The 15,000-nt window shown below is 44.8% G+C and overlaps 2 protein-coding genes across 2 annotated transcripts in view; both read left to right on the top strand.

The window, feature by feature from the left end:
• LOC115828958 (macrophage-capping protein-like) overlaps positions 1-5,154 on the top strand; it is an 8,266-nt gene extending 3,112 nt beyond the window's left edge. Inside the window, exons 4-8 of the mRNA XM_030793060.1 lie at positions 596-745; positions 842-928; positions 1,152-1,284; positions 4,074-4,165; positions 5,089-5,154. Of these exons, the coding sequence (XP_030648920.1) occupies positions 596-745; positions 842-928; positions 1,152-1,284; positions 4,074-4,165; positions 5,089-5,154 (528 nt within the window). The remainder of the gene's footprint in view (positions 1-595; positions 746-841; positions 929-1,151; positions 1,285-4,073; positions 4,166-5,088) is intronic.
• A 6,996-nt stretch (positions 5,155-12,150) lies between these two features.
• Positions 12,151-15,000, top strand: part of LOC115828799 (E3 ubiquitin-protein ligase TRIM39-like) — a 13,220-nt gene continuing 10,370 nt past the window's right edge. The window contains exons 1-4 of the mRNA XM_030792895.1: positions 12,151-12,181; positions 12,722-12,822; positions 13,918-13,998; positions 14,971-15,000. The exon at positions 14,971-15,000 is cut by the window's right edge and continues 66 nt beyond it. Coding sequence (XP_030648755.1) covers positions 12,151-12,181; positions 12,722-12,822; positions 13,918-13,998; positions 14,971-15,000 — 243 coding nt within the window. The remainder of the gene's footprint in view (positions 12,182-12,721; positions 12,823-13,917; positions 13,999-14,970) is intronic.

Raw genomic sequence — 15,000 nt, 5'->3', positions numbered from 1 at the left:
CTTGACATCGCTGAATCGCCACATTATTTTCGACCTGTTCCTGTTGATTTTTCCTTTTATTTTCATGATGCATTTGTAAGAGGGGTCTCTGACTGTGGTGTGATATTTTACGAATTCCGTTTTCAAGTTGTTACCGCGGGGAAACAGAGCATTCTGTGTGGCATCGTACTGGAGTGGTAACCTTTCGGTCTTCTAAATGTCTTCTCATCGCCTCGATTAAATTATGGGCGCTCCGTGTATGCTCTCGAGGAGGTCCTCGCCAGCTGAATGCAACGGCTGGAGCATGTCAAAGCGGTGCTGGAGACGGCACGGGAGATGGCAGCAAAGAGCGAGTTAGTCACCGCTCGTGTTTAGGTCGTGTTTTATTAAGTGCAGTTTGTTTATCATCTTGTGCTTTTAAAATGTTGAGTACATTAAACGCTTGATGCTTTAAGGCTTTAACTCATTTTGGATAACAGTGAGTAATGTGCAATAAGATTAACTTGGATGCAATTTAAAAAAACGGGAGTTCTTGTTCATCTACATTCTGATACATTGCCTTCTCTCTCTCTCTCTCTCTCTGTGTGTGTCTGTGTCTGTGTGTGTGTGTGTGCAGATCATCGTGTCATGGACTGGCTCCCAGTCTAACATGTTTGAGAGACAGAAGGTTCGGGAGATTGCTGCTCTGATCAGAGACACAGAGAGAAATGGAAAAGCTCACATCACACACACTGCTGAGGGAGAGGAACCTCTGGAGATGATAGAGGTAACACACACAGAATGCTCTCTCTCTCACACACACACACACGCACAAACACTAAACACAAGGCCTACATTAAAAGATTTCTCTGTTTTTCACCAGGTTCTTGGTCCAGTGCCTGCTCTCAGAGAGAGCTCGGCAGAAAATGACACTGATGCAGACATTTCTAACACTGCCTCCCTCTATAAGGTTACAGCCTAATTTCTCTCTCTCTTTCTCTCCATACAAACACACAAACAGACCATGAAAGTGACTCCTCTCTCTCTTTCTCTGTGTGTGTGTGTGTGCACGTGCGTGTGCATGTACGCTTGTGTGTGTGTGTGTGTGTGTGTGTGTGTGTGTGCGTGCGTGCGTGTGCATGTACGCTTGTGTGTGTGTGTGTGTGCGTGCGCTTGCGTGTATGTGTGTGTAGGTGTCTGATGTGACAGGCTGTATGACTCTGAGTAGAGTATGTGACAGAGTTCCATTTGAGCAGGAACTCCTGCACAGAGAGGACTGTTTCATCCTGGACAACGGAGCCAACGGAAAGATCTTCATCTGGAAGGGTAAAAAAGTCTATCTGTCTATCTATCTGTCTATCTATCTGTCTATCTGTCTGTCTATCTATCTATCTGTCTGTCTATCTATCTATCTGTCTGTCTGTCTGTCTGTCTATCTATCTGTCTGTCTATCTATCTGTCTGTCTATCTATCTATCTATCTGTTCAACCAGTGAGTCTCTGTGCTGGGACACAGGGTCAGTATGTTCACGTAATTGTGCCATTTGGACAGTTTGACATCACAGACTATCACCACCATCAGGCAAAGTTATTTACTAATTTCAGCACATCAGTGAGGGTTGGAAGGTTCCAGCTGCCTGGGTCCTTGGGCATCTTATTATTTTGCAGACCCAGTAAATAATTAATAAGTTAGGGATAATGGACAAGGAGCCGGCCATTATAATGAAATAAACGCCGGCAGGCTGATGCAGGGGTCTGGAATCACCCTGAAGGGATTTATTTGGCAATAATGACCGGCTCCCTGTACTTTATCCCACTTATTATACAGCTACTCACTAAAGAAATCAATAATTTGACACAAAATATTGATTTGAAAATTATTTTATTGATTTAAAAATTATTTTATTACTTCCACTAAAAAACAGTCCGTTAGATTTTATGGTTGGAACTGTGTCCATAGCAACGTAAACTCTGTAGCCATCTTAAGATTAGCCTACTTAGCGTTACAATTCATGGTATACTGAACATTTCCATTGATGGTGAAGTGAGACAAGGTGAATGAGACTTCTTTGGGAATACTGATGTTGATGTTTCTGTCCTCATTCATCTCTATGTTTCCTCCTTGCCGGTGTTCTGTCTTTTTTTGCATCCTTTTCAGATTTTGCTACCAGTCGCAGGAGTTTATAGTGTAGTCTATCAATTATTACTAACTTCTCAAAAAAACTGCTACCAGAAGGCAGCAACTTTCACATGATTTTGACTTTATAGAAAGAGTAATGTTAGTACGGTGGCCCTGAAGTGCAAAACAAAACTCCCCAAATCAGAAAACAAAAAACACCCAAAATCAGACAACAAAACTCCCCAAATAATAAAAAAAAACCCTCCCCAAATCAGAAAACAAAACTCCCCAAATCAGAAAACAAAACCCAGCTTTGCGTCGGGGTCCTGCATCACCCTGTCGGGTTTATGTCACAATAATGACCAGCTCGCTGCACCTTGTTCCTTCTTCCCCTTCTGTCTAAACATTACAATAGACCGCGATGTTACTTGACAGCTACTTCGTTAACACCCAGATTGACACAATATGCATCCAATCAGTGATAAGGAACTGTTAAAAAAAACACATGTACCTACCTTTTCCGGTTTGAGTCGACTTTTGGGGAGTTTTGTTTTCTGATTTGGGGAGGGTTTTTTTTTTTATTATTTGGGGAGTTTTGTTGTCTGATTTGGGGTGTTTTTTGTTTTCTTATTTCGGGAGTTTTGCTTTCTGATTTTCTGATTTGGTGGAGTCTTGTTTTGCACCTCAGGGCCACCGTACGTTAGTAAAGACAGTGTACGATAACTGAACTGTGTAAACCGTGTCCTGCCTTGTTTAAATGTCCTATCTGTAGCCATCGATCTCTGCTACCCTAACCTGAAATAGGCTACTACCACAGGCAGCCTGCCCAAGGTTGCATACCATTTTTAGTAGGCAACAAACGGATCTTGTCAGAAAATGCTCCCAGCATGATATCATTCTTATCATATTTAACATGTCCAAAATGACAAAAAAAAAAAAAGTCTAAAATGGCCTTAGAAGAAAATTATACCATCATAAAATGATTGGTAGTATATTTTGATTTGCTAACAATATCGCATAACATGTGAAATGTGTAGACATAAAATGGAGAAACATTCGATAGCTAGATAGATAGTAAAGTAGCAGCTAGCTATCTAAAAAACTATTGTTTAAAAATAACATGTGAGTGTCGGCAATATTTTCAAAAACTTACCCACATTTTTAAATGTATGTAGCAACTGGTAACAATATTAGTACTGTATGTAGCGACTGGTAACAATATTAGTACTGTATGCAGCAACTGCTAACAATATTAGTACTGTATGTAGCGACTGGTAACAATATTAGTGCTGTATGTAGCGACTGGTAACAATATTAGTACTGTGTGTAGCGATAGGATAACAATATTAGTACTGTATGTAGCGACTGGTAACAATATTAGTACTGTATGTAGTGACTGGTAACAGTATTAGTACTGTATGTAGCGACTGGTAACAATATTAGTACTGTATGTAGCGACTGGTAACAATATTAGTACTGTATGTAGTGACTGGTAACAATATTAGTGCTGTATGTAGCGACTGGTAACAATATTAGCGCTGTATGTAGAGACTGGTAACAATATTAGTACTGTATGTAGCGACTGGTAACAATATTAGTACTGTATGTAGCGATAGGCAGCTGGGAGAGACGCTCACCAGATCTGCTGCTGTTGCCTGGATTGCAAGACAGGATCTCACTCCACTTTTCCCCGTCTGTAGAGGTTGGAGTCCAGTAGCTCCTCAGGCTGCCCTCACATCTGTGCCCTAAAAAATTTTAAAACAAAAAAACAAAACCTTGGCAACAAAATCTACTGGACTTGTTTCTGGGTACTGACGCGATTGGACGCGGTCCTCCAGAGTCCATGATCAGAACTGCATCTATAACAACGCTCTGCTATTCAGAAATAACAGACCGTAGAATGCCGTGATCAACCAGTCAGAATCGAGTATTCAACAAAGCCGTGTAATAATCCAACACAATTAATAATCAGTCAAACAAATAATGTCTTTCAACAGGGAGTGGAGCCAATGAGGAGGAAAGGAGAGTAGCCCTGAAGGTGGCTGATAATTTCATCCAGCGAATGAACTACTCTGCTATGAGGACCCAGGTACAATTACACACACACACACACACACACACACATACTCCACTATGAGGACCCAGGTACAATTATACACACACACACGCACACACACACATACTCCACAATGAAGACCCAAGTAAAATTACACACACACACACACGCACGCACACACACACACACACACACACATACTCCACTATGAGGACCCAGGTACAACTACACACACACACACACACACACACATACACACTCATACTCCACAATGAAGACCCAGGTACAATTATACACACACACACACCCGCGCACACACAGACACACACATACACACTCATACTCCACAATGAAGACCCATGTACAATTACACACTCGCGCGCGCACACACATACACACTCATACTCCACAGTGAAGACCCAGGTACAATTATACACACACACACACATACACACTCATACTCCACAATGAAGACCCAGGTACAATTATACACACACACACACCCGCGCACACACAGACACACACATACACACTCATACTCCACAATGAAGACCCATGTACAATTACACACTCGCGCGCGCACACACATACACACTCATACTCCACAGTGAAGACCCAGGTACAATTATACACATACACACTCATACTCCATAGTGAAGACCCAGGTACAACTACACACACACACACACACATACACACACATATACTCCACAGTGAAGACCCAGGTACAACTACACACACACACACACACACACACACACACACATACTCCACAGTGAAGACCAAGGTACAACTATACACACACACACACACACACACACACATACTCCACAGTGAAGACCTAGGTACAACTACACACACACACACACACACACACATACTCCACAGTGAAGACCCAGGTACAGAAGCACCATGAAAAATTGTTTTTTTGTCTTCATGCACTCGTCTCTTTTTAGGTGGAGATTCTTCCTCAGGGTCGTGAGTCCATCATCTTTAAGCAGTTCTTCAGGAGCTGGACTTAGCATGACACACAGACGCTGCTGAAACAGCAGATTACTCATCTCTTTAGTGTTTACTCAGAATACCTGTGACTCATTTCTGACTCACTGACTCTACTTTCATGATTTTAACTCAAAGCTTGCCTGTCACATCTAGCTAGTCTTTTTATTATTGTTTTAATGAAATGTGACATTCTTTGCTGAAGCTTTATTAGTCTGGCTAGTGTTTCCCATGTCAACATAATTAAACCTTAAGATATTTATATTGTTTTAATGTTTTATTGTTGAATTCATGCTTGATATGTAATTCATTAATGTTTGATTCATTTAGTTAATTGAGCTCTGCTGAGGCTCACTAATGCACAGGCATTTTCTGATTTTACTGACATCATCCTAATTATCACGGAACTGCTCATTAACCTTAAAATCGTTTATTAAAATAAATAATTAGTATAAGTAATTATGCATCGGCATCGATAATATTATACTATAATAATATTATACTCTAATCCTGTACAGAAATCATTATCAAGTCTCTCTCTCTCTCTCTCTCTCTCTCTCTCTCTGTCTCTCTCTCTCTCTCTCTCTCTCTCTGCCTCTCTCTCTCTCTGTCTCTCTCTCTCTCTCTCTCTCTCTGTCTCTCTCTCTCTCTGTCTCTCTCTCTCTCTGTCACTCTCTCTCTTTCTGTCTCTCTGACATGCACACACACACCCATCATACTGATGCTGGTATAGGTGAAACCAAGAACACGGGGTAAACTCAGACCTGTAGGGGGGTACAGGGGCATCCTTCCCTGGGAAAAATGTTCTTAATTCTGGCAGCTAAACGAACCATTTTCTCACAGTGTCACGGTCCAGCCTGGTCCTTCCACCGTTTAGCCGCGTTTTCCCTCTCTCCCGTTTTGTGTTCTGTTCCCTGGGTTCCACTCCACGTTTTTGTTTTCGCACCAATCCCCTGCCTTCCCTCGACTCACCTGTTCACCATTCTCTCATTAGTCCGTGTTTTAAAAAGCCTTGTCTCACCACTCACTACTTGCCAGATTATCCTCGTCACTTTTTTGGAAGGTTCTCTCACGTTTTCATGTATGTTTTTCTGACTCTTGCTCATGTTTTGACTTCTGCCTGTTTCCTGGATTTTGCTCTTGTCTTGCCCTTGGTTTTTGTGATTGACAGGACTGTTTTTGCCCTCCTCGTCTGTGACCTGTGCCTGCTCACCTTTGATTACTGCTTTACCCTCCTCGTCTTTGACCTGTGCCTGCTGACTTTTGATTACTGCTTTACCCTCCTCGTCTTTGACCTGTGCCTGCTGACTTCTGATTACTGCTTTACCCTCCTCTGTACCTCTGTCTTTTGTACTGGACTGACCTCTAGTTATTCTGAACTCTGCCTGGACTCAAACCACGTTTTTGCCTGATCCCCATTTTTGCCTGTTTTATGAATTTACTGCTAACACTGCCTGCTGTTCTCTGTTTTTGCTGAAATTTTTGATCATTAAAATCACCTTTTTAAATACAATCTCTCAAGAGTCTGCTCCTGGGTCCATATTCTGTATCCCAGGCCTCACAGGCCATGACACACAGTTTGAGACAGAAACTGAAAGTCTAAAGGCAGTGGTGTTACCAGGATGTCATAGCATGTGCTACAACTTCGCAACTTCAAATTTGATGCAATCAAAACTGTCAAAACACAGACACCGGAGCTGGAGAGCTGGAGCCTTATTAGGGACAGGAATGTATTTTCAGTGTCTAGGGTAATCTACTTTAGATGGAATTACAAAGGAATTGGGCTTTACAATCAAGTAAACTCTGGTCATTCCGATTTCCCAAATCCACAAAATACATTGCACAGCCAGTGTGTTTCGCCCTTCTCCTTCTTGTCTCTTAAACATTATCACATTATGTACCTTGCGATCTAGACATAAGATTGGCTTGTGGTACGGAGTGACATCATAACTGGAAGTCAAACATTAATCGTAAAACCATGTGGATTGGGCTGACTATGAGCTCCCTCACTCACGAGTGAGGACGTGTTTCTGCTCAGTCTCGTCCAGAGTTCATATGAATTGGCTCTCTCCCCACACTGCTCTCTCCTGCACTCCTCTCTCCCCACACTGCTGTCTCCCCACACTCCTCTCTCCCCACACTCCTCTCTCCCACACTGCTCTCTCCCACACTCCTCTCTCCCCACACTCCTCTCTCCCCACACTCCTCTCTCCCCACACTCCTCTCTCCCACACTGCTCTCTCCCACACTCCTCTCTCCCCACACTCCTCTCTCCCCACACTGCTTTCTCCCCACACTCCTCTCTCCCACACTGCTCTCTCCCCACACTCCTCTCTCCCCACACTGCTCTCTCCCCACACTGCTCTCTCCCACACTGCTCTCTCCCACACTCCTCTCTCCCACACTGCTCTCCCCCACACTGCTCTCCCCCACACTCCTCTCTCCCACACTGCTCTCTCCCCACACTCCTCTCTCCCCACACTCCTCTCTCCCCACACTGCTTTCTCCCCACACTCCTCTCTCCCACACTGCTCTCTCCCCACACTCCTCTCTCCCCACACTGCTCTCTCCCCACACTCCTCTCTCCCCACACTGCTCTCTCCCCACACTCCTCTCTCTCAAACTGCTCTCTCCCCACACTCCTCTCTCCCACACTGCTCTCTCCCCACACTCCTCTCTCCCCACACTCCTCTCTCCCACACTGCTCTCTCCCACACTCCTCTCTCCCCACACTCCTCTCTCCAACACTCCTCTCTCCCCACACTCCTCTCTCCCCACACTGCTCTCTCCCACACTCCTCTCTTCCCACACTGCTCTCTCCCCACACTCCTCTCTCCCACACTCCTCTCTCCCCACACTCCTCTCTCCCCACACTGCTGTCTCCCACACTGCTCTCTCCCACACTGCTCTCTCCCCACACTCCTCTCTCCCACACTCCTCTCTCCCCACACTGCTGTCTCCCACACTCCTCTCTCCCACACTCCTCTCTCCCACACTCCTCTCTCCCACACTACTCTCTCCCCACACTGCTCTCTCCCCACACTCCTCTCTCCCACACTCCTCTCTCCCCACACTCCTCTCTCCCCTCACTGCTCTCTCCCCACACTCCTCTCTCCCCACACTCCTCTCTCCCCACACTGCTCTCTCCCCACACTGCTCTCTCCCCACACTCCTCTCTCCCACACTGCTCTCTCCCACACTGCTCTCTCCCCACACTGCTCTCTCCCCACACTCCTCTCTCCCACACTCCTCTCTCCCACACTGCTGTCTCCCCACACTGCTCTCTCCCCACACTGCTCTCTCCCCACACTCCTCTCTCCCCACACTCCTCTCTCCCCACACTGCTGTCTCCCCACACTGCTCTCTCCCCACACTCCTCTCTCCCACACTCCTCTCTCCCCACACTGCTCTCTCCCCACACTGCTCTCTCCCCACACTCCTCTCTCCCACACTCCTCTCTCCCCACACTCCTCTCTCCCACACTCCTCTCTCCCACACTGCTCTCTCCCCACACTCCTCTCTCCCACACTCCTCTCTCCCCACACTGCTCTCCCCCACACTCCTCTCTCCCACACTCCTCTCTCCCCACACTCCTCTCTCCCAGACTCCTCTCTCCTGCTCTCTTTCTCCTGTTCTCTTTCTTGGTAACTTATGGTATCCACACTTGCAAACTCTGTCCCGTAAATTATGAATGCTCCATCGTTCGATATGATAAACAGATGGCATTTCAGGAAATAAAGAGTCTAAAGGTCAGTCAGACAGACAAATTGAGATGGTGAATCTCTTTCACTTTGTTTTCACTCCTGTAACACGGAGCTGAACATCTCTCCACTCTACCCGGTCACCCCTGCACCACTGGACCAGGTACAAATTCATCATTGTTTTGATTGTAATTTTCCATGATAATTTTGAACTGAAGTATCACAGCTCAGTGGGACCAGAGCCCCCGTTATGTCTTATTGCCAATGATTTGTATTCATCCTATAGTGTTTTAATACACATTTTATTCAAAGTGTCATTTAATCTTTGGACTGCTTATGAAGTATCTATATTATATTACATATTATGTATTTTTTTCAATGTCTTCACCAGCCTAAATTTAACAGGTCTGTGATGGCGCGGTATTGGATATTGAATATTAATCTCAGCTATGCTGAAATATGATTGGATTACAGTGAGATTAACAGATTCATTATTTTATGAGATTTAATCTCTTAAATGACGGGTTACTTACGCAAAATCAGCACTCTGAGTCTAGATGGTTATTCTGACACGCTCAAAAGATTTTACACTTGACGAGAAAGAGCAGTTCATAAATGTGAAGAAAAAAAAATGAATGACCCCAAAAATGAATCCAAAGGATGGCTTCAGAAAAGAGTCGCTCAAAAGATTTTGCCTCTCAGACTCTTACTGAAACTTTCAGTTCAGTTCAGTTTTGAGTGTTTTTTTTTTCTTTTCAATAAAATTTCAATAAAATCACATCAACCATATTTTGATTTGTAAAGATTCCAAGCCTAATTTACAATTTTGATAAAAAGCATTTGTTTTTATCATTTTTTTGGTTGTGACTATTGCATGTGATATATGGACTCTGTCTGTAATGTATTATCTGCTGTGTTTGGTTGGGAAAGGGAAACTGTGTGTGATATTGTTCCGCCTGTCAATAACATTTGGTATCTGTGAGACAGTATTGTTTTTCTGAATCATTACCAATTGGTGTAACTGGTTCTTACATAATCTTGATCGTCTAATTGGGGCTTTTTATTGAAGTGTATAAAGGTATATACTGAGGTATATAAATTTTTGTGGGAGTAATTTCAGTGATAATTTCAGCATGTCATCTCAGGTCAGTGTCAGTCAGGGGGCAGTGGTGTTATATAAGCAGTGGTGTTGTTTTTGAGCAGCTCCTTCTCACTGGAGCTGATCTAGGCCAGGGGTCATGAACCCGATTCTCATATCCATAACTTCATAGAATTGCATTTTATAGGTTATTGTGTAACAGGCTCTATGCATCCTGTAATCATTTTGATTACCTTAAGTTTCATTTTAATTTTTGGGTTTTAGATTTAAACTGCCAAAGCAGACGGGGGTGAGTGTCTGTAAGTCTCTGACACACCAGACCCTGAAACACTGTCTACTCAGCAAAACAAATCCTCAAATTAAACATCTAAATGGTAACTTCAAAATGAAGGAAAAACATAAAAACAGTGATGCAAACTATGATCTTAAGAAATCAAATTTATTCTGTCTGTGGGCTTTTTTAGCTCTTCTTTTCAGCATCAAACTGTGATACAAACTGATCTTAGTGCAGTTAACCTTGCTCTTGGTCCGCTTCTCCATCATGTTACCTTAACTAGCATCCTTCCCCACACTCCTCTCTCCCACACTCCTCTCTCCCACACTCCTCTCTCCCCACACTGCTCTCTCCCACACTCCTCTCTCCCCACACTCCTCTCTCCCCACACTCCTCTCTCCCACACTGCTCTCTCCCACACTGCTCTCTCCCCACACTCCTCTCTCCCCACACTGCTCTCTCCCACACTCCTCTCTCCCCACACTCCTCTCTCCCACACTCCTCTCTCCCCACACTCCTCTCTCCCCACACTGCTCTCTCCCACACTCCTCTCTCCCCACACTGCTCTCTCCCCACACTGCTCTCTCCCCACACTGCTGTCTCCCACACTGCTCTCTCCCCACACTCCTGTCTCCCCACACTGCTCTCTCTCCCCACACTGCTCTCTCCCCACACTCCTCTCTCCCCACACTGCTCTCTCCCCACACTGCTGTCTCCCACACTCCTCTCTCCCCACACTCCTCTCTCCCACACTCCTCTCTCCCCACACTCCTCTCTCCCACACTCCTCTCTCCCCACACTCCTCTCTCCCCACACTCCTCTCTCCCACACTCCTCTCTCCCCACACTCCTCTCTCCCCACACTCCTCTCTCCCCACACTGCTCTCTCCCCACACTGCTCTCTCCCCACACTGCTGTCTCCCACACTGCTCTCTCCCACACTCCTCTCTCCCCACACTGCTCTCTCCCCACACTGCTCTCTCCCCACACTGCTGTCTCCCACACTGCTCTCTCCCACACTCCTCTCTCCCCACACTCCTCTCTCCCCACACTCCTCTCTCCCCACACTGCTGTCTCCCACACTCCTCTCTCCCACACTCCTCTCTCCCCACACTGCTCTCTCCCACACTCCTCTCTCCCCACACTCCTCTCTCCCACACTGCTCTCTCCCACACTGCTCTCTCCCCACACACCTCTCTCCCACACTGCTCTCTCCCACACTCCTCTCTCCACACTGCTCTCTCCCCACACTCCTCTCTCCCACACTGCTCTCTCCCCACACTGCTCCCTCCCCACACTCCTCTCTCCCTACACTGCTCTCTCCCCACACTCCTCTCTCCCACACTGCTTTCTCCCCACACTCCTCTCTCCCCACACTGCTCTCTCCCACACTCCTCTCTCCCCACACTGCTCTCTCCCCACACTCCTCTCTCCTGCACTGCTCTCTCCCCACACTCCTCTCTCCCCACACTCCTCTCTCCCCACACTCCTCTCTCCCACACTCCTCTCTCCCCACACTCCTCTCTCCTGCACTGCTCTCTCTCCCCACACTGCTCTCTCCCACACTCCTCTCTCCCCACACTTCTCTCTCCCCACACTCCTCTCTCCTGCACTGCTCTCTCTCCCCACACTGCTCTCTCCCCACACTCCTCTCTCCCCACACTCCTCTCTCTTTACTTAAATTTTCAGTTCAGTTTTGTTTTGAGTGTGATTTTGTGATTCTTTTAAATAAAATCATATCAACCATATTTTGAGTTGTAAAGATTCCAAGCTTAATTTAAAATTTTGATAAAACGCATTCATTTTTATCATTTTTTGGTTGTGACTATGTGATATAACTATCTTTCAGTAATATTCACTGTAGATTAATATTGTGGCTCTGATGATCTATCTGTGTATGTATGTGTTTTCTTGCAGGTCCTTCAGTCATACACACTCTTATAATCATGAATAGCATTCTGAAGGGGGATAGAAACAGTGAGTTTCCATCTCTGGATTTTTGCATATTTAAAATGAAAGGGTTTATTAAGGGTTTATTCAGGGTTTCATTATGAGTTTATTCTAAATCATTTGTCACGGTGTTCATTTCACCCATTTTAATATCGAGTTGTGAGGCTGCACTGTATGGCCCAACCTTACCTGGAGAGGCAGCCGCTGCCCTCTGAAACGATGACCAGGTTTAAGATGAAATCTGTTAAACTAAACACTGGGGGCCAGGATCATAAACCAGATATTTTGGGTTTACGCTCACGCTTTTTACTGCGAAAGTGTTTGTGACTCATGTTCACTCCTAACATTTTATTGTGACATTGTCTTTTACTTGCATCACCGTTTTGCTGTCAAAGCTTCACTCATCTCTTGAGAATTGTTGGTTATTCCATCCTCATCTCTATCCATTTTGGCTTTTACTCACCTGCGTTCTGGTTTCATATAAGCTGTGAATTACAGGTAACAGACTGTGAAGTTATAAAGATTGTACATTTGGTAAAAGCAGTTGTGTGTATGTGTGTGGTGCAGAGCGCCAGGGCAGCAGTTCTGCCAGGGTGGTGAGCTGGTCCGTCCCAGACGAGAAGCAACCAGCTCACACTACAGTGCCCAGCAGTGGCACCAAACCGAAGGTGGGTGGAGAAAGAGTGTAATTATTCTACCAGTGACTTTAAATAGAGACAATGTAACAAAGCAGCTTTTCACATTCCAAGCCCAAAATACCAGAGCAAACAGAACAAAACCACGAGGGGAACTCTTACTGAAAAATGGGTTGATCAGCGTCCTCAGGCTGGGGACAGAGTTAGAGTTTAGTCTGAGTTCAGACTGACACTGGGGACAGCGTTAGAGTTTAGTTTGAGTTCAGACTGACATTGGGGACAGAGTTAGAGTTTAGTTTGAGTTCAGACTGACACTGGGGCCAGAGTTAGAGTTTAGTTTGAGTTCAGACTGACACTGGGGCCAGAGTTAGAGTTTAGTTTGAGTTCAGACTGACACTGGGGACAGAGTTAGAGTTTAGTTTGAGTTCAGACTGACACTGGGGACAGAGTTAGAGTTTAGTTTGAGTTCAGACTGACACTGGGGACAGAGTTAGAGTTTAGTTTGAGTTCAGACTGACACTGGGGACAGAGTTAGAGTTTAGTTTGAGTTCAGACTGACACTGGGGCCAGAGTTAGAGTTTAGTTTGAGTTCAGACTGACACTGGGGACAGAGTTAGAGTTTAGTTTGAAGGACCAGAGAGAAAGCAGAGGCTGTGAGGGGCTGGGAGTTTTAGGACATGATTTGTGAGTTCTGGCAGATCTGGATCGGGGCAGATCTGAGATAGAGCAGACCTGGGCAGGACAGGAGATGAGTATAGTATGAATGTTTTTTTTTGGGGGGGGGGTTCTTTTTTCCTGAATTTGGACACCTCATCTCTACGTCTCTCAGAGTGATTAGAGACACTGTCTCGAATCTTTCAGAACTCCTTTGGCATTTGGAGATGTGCATGTCAGATCCTGGTTTCCATGGTTTCTCTTCAAATGAAAAATGAAAAGTAACTCTGGAAAATCTCTGACATAGCACTCATGAGAAACTGAGACATACATACAAGGAAGTCAGCAGAAATAGACAAGAGACCTCTAAAACTGAACTCTGATCTCTGAGCATGGTACATCACCTTGAAATATGGACTCAGCAGTATGACAAATCCCACAATATATAATCTCTCTGTCTCTCCTTCATTGCAGGACCTGAAAGATCTGTATTGTCTGAGGGAGTGTGTGCAGGTCATCACTCAGTGGAAGGAGCAGGTGGAGTGTGTGCGTGAGGTACGACAAGGCCACTGTGTATTCTCACCACCTGAACTGTTTGGTCCATTTTTGGTTATTTTATATCATACCCGGGGCTGAGCCACCTGTGGTGTACTTTTGTGTGGCTGTATCACACACTGTGATGTGTGTGTCTTGGTGACGTTGTTTTAAGGCTGTCAGAGACACCCCTCATGTTACATAAACCATATAAGCAATAAAACAAACATGTTACATGTTACTTTACATAAACCACATAAACAGTAAAACAAACATGTTACTTTACATGTTACATAAACCATATAAACAATCAAACAAACATGTTACATGTTACTTTACATGTTACATAAATCACATAAACAATAAAACAAACATGTTACATGTTACATAAACCACATAACCAGTAAAACAAACTGGGGGGTGGGGGGGGGGGGCAGAGAAAATAAAGTGGTCGTCTATGGAAGTGGTGGCAGCCCAGGGCTAACCAGTTTATGGGCATCTTATCAGTTTATTAAATTGCTTGTTTATGAGGCTGGAGTGTGTGAATGAGAGACATGTACGGCAGTGAATAGTTATGATGGGTCACAGTACAATCACCCAAAAAAATAGAATCAGTGCCACACTGAGTTTAATGACAACCGTTATGAAATACAGTCAAGATAAGGCGGCCTTTCGTGCAAATTTCACGCCAAGATTTGCACCTTCGCCCTGACCGAGATAAATGTTGCTAGTGAAAAAGGTTTTATAGACGATTCCAATGTGCTCCGCCCCACTGTGAGAGGTCATATAATCATCGGTCTCCAGGGAACTGCTTTATGGTCTGTCGTAAAGGACCAGATGAAGGGATCCATTGATAGAATAGACCACACAATGTTACAGTAAAGAAATGGAATTAGAATGACATAGGAGCTGAATTTTGCCCTCCTCGGGAAAGTAATGTGGTAGTGTTGGTGGTTCTCTTTATGTTTGTGTGTGTGTGTGTGTATCCTTCAGGTTAAAAGCAATGCAGAAAGTAATAGTTTG

Source organism: Chanos chanos, chromosome 15 (genome assembly GCF_902362185.1).
Source record: "Chanos chanos chromosome 15, fChaCha1.1, whole genome shotgun sequence".
Lineage (NCBI taxonomy): Eukaryota > Metazoa > Chordata > Actinopteri > Gonorynchiformes > Chanidae > Chanos > Chanos chanos.
Note: the sequence above shows the minus strand (reverse complement) of the source record. Positions and strands in the feature narration are given on the sequence as shown.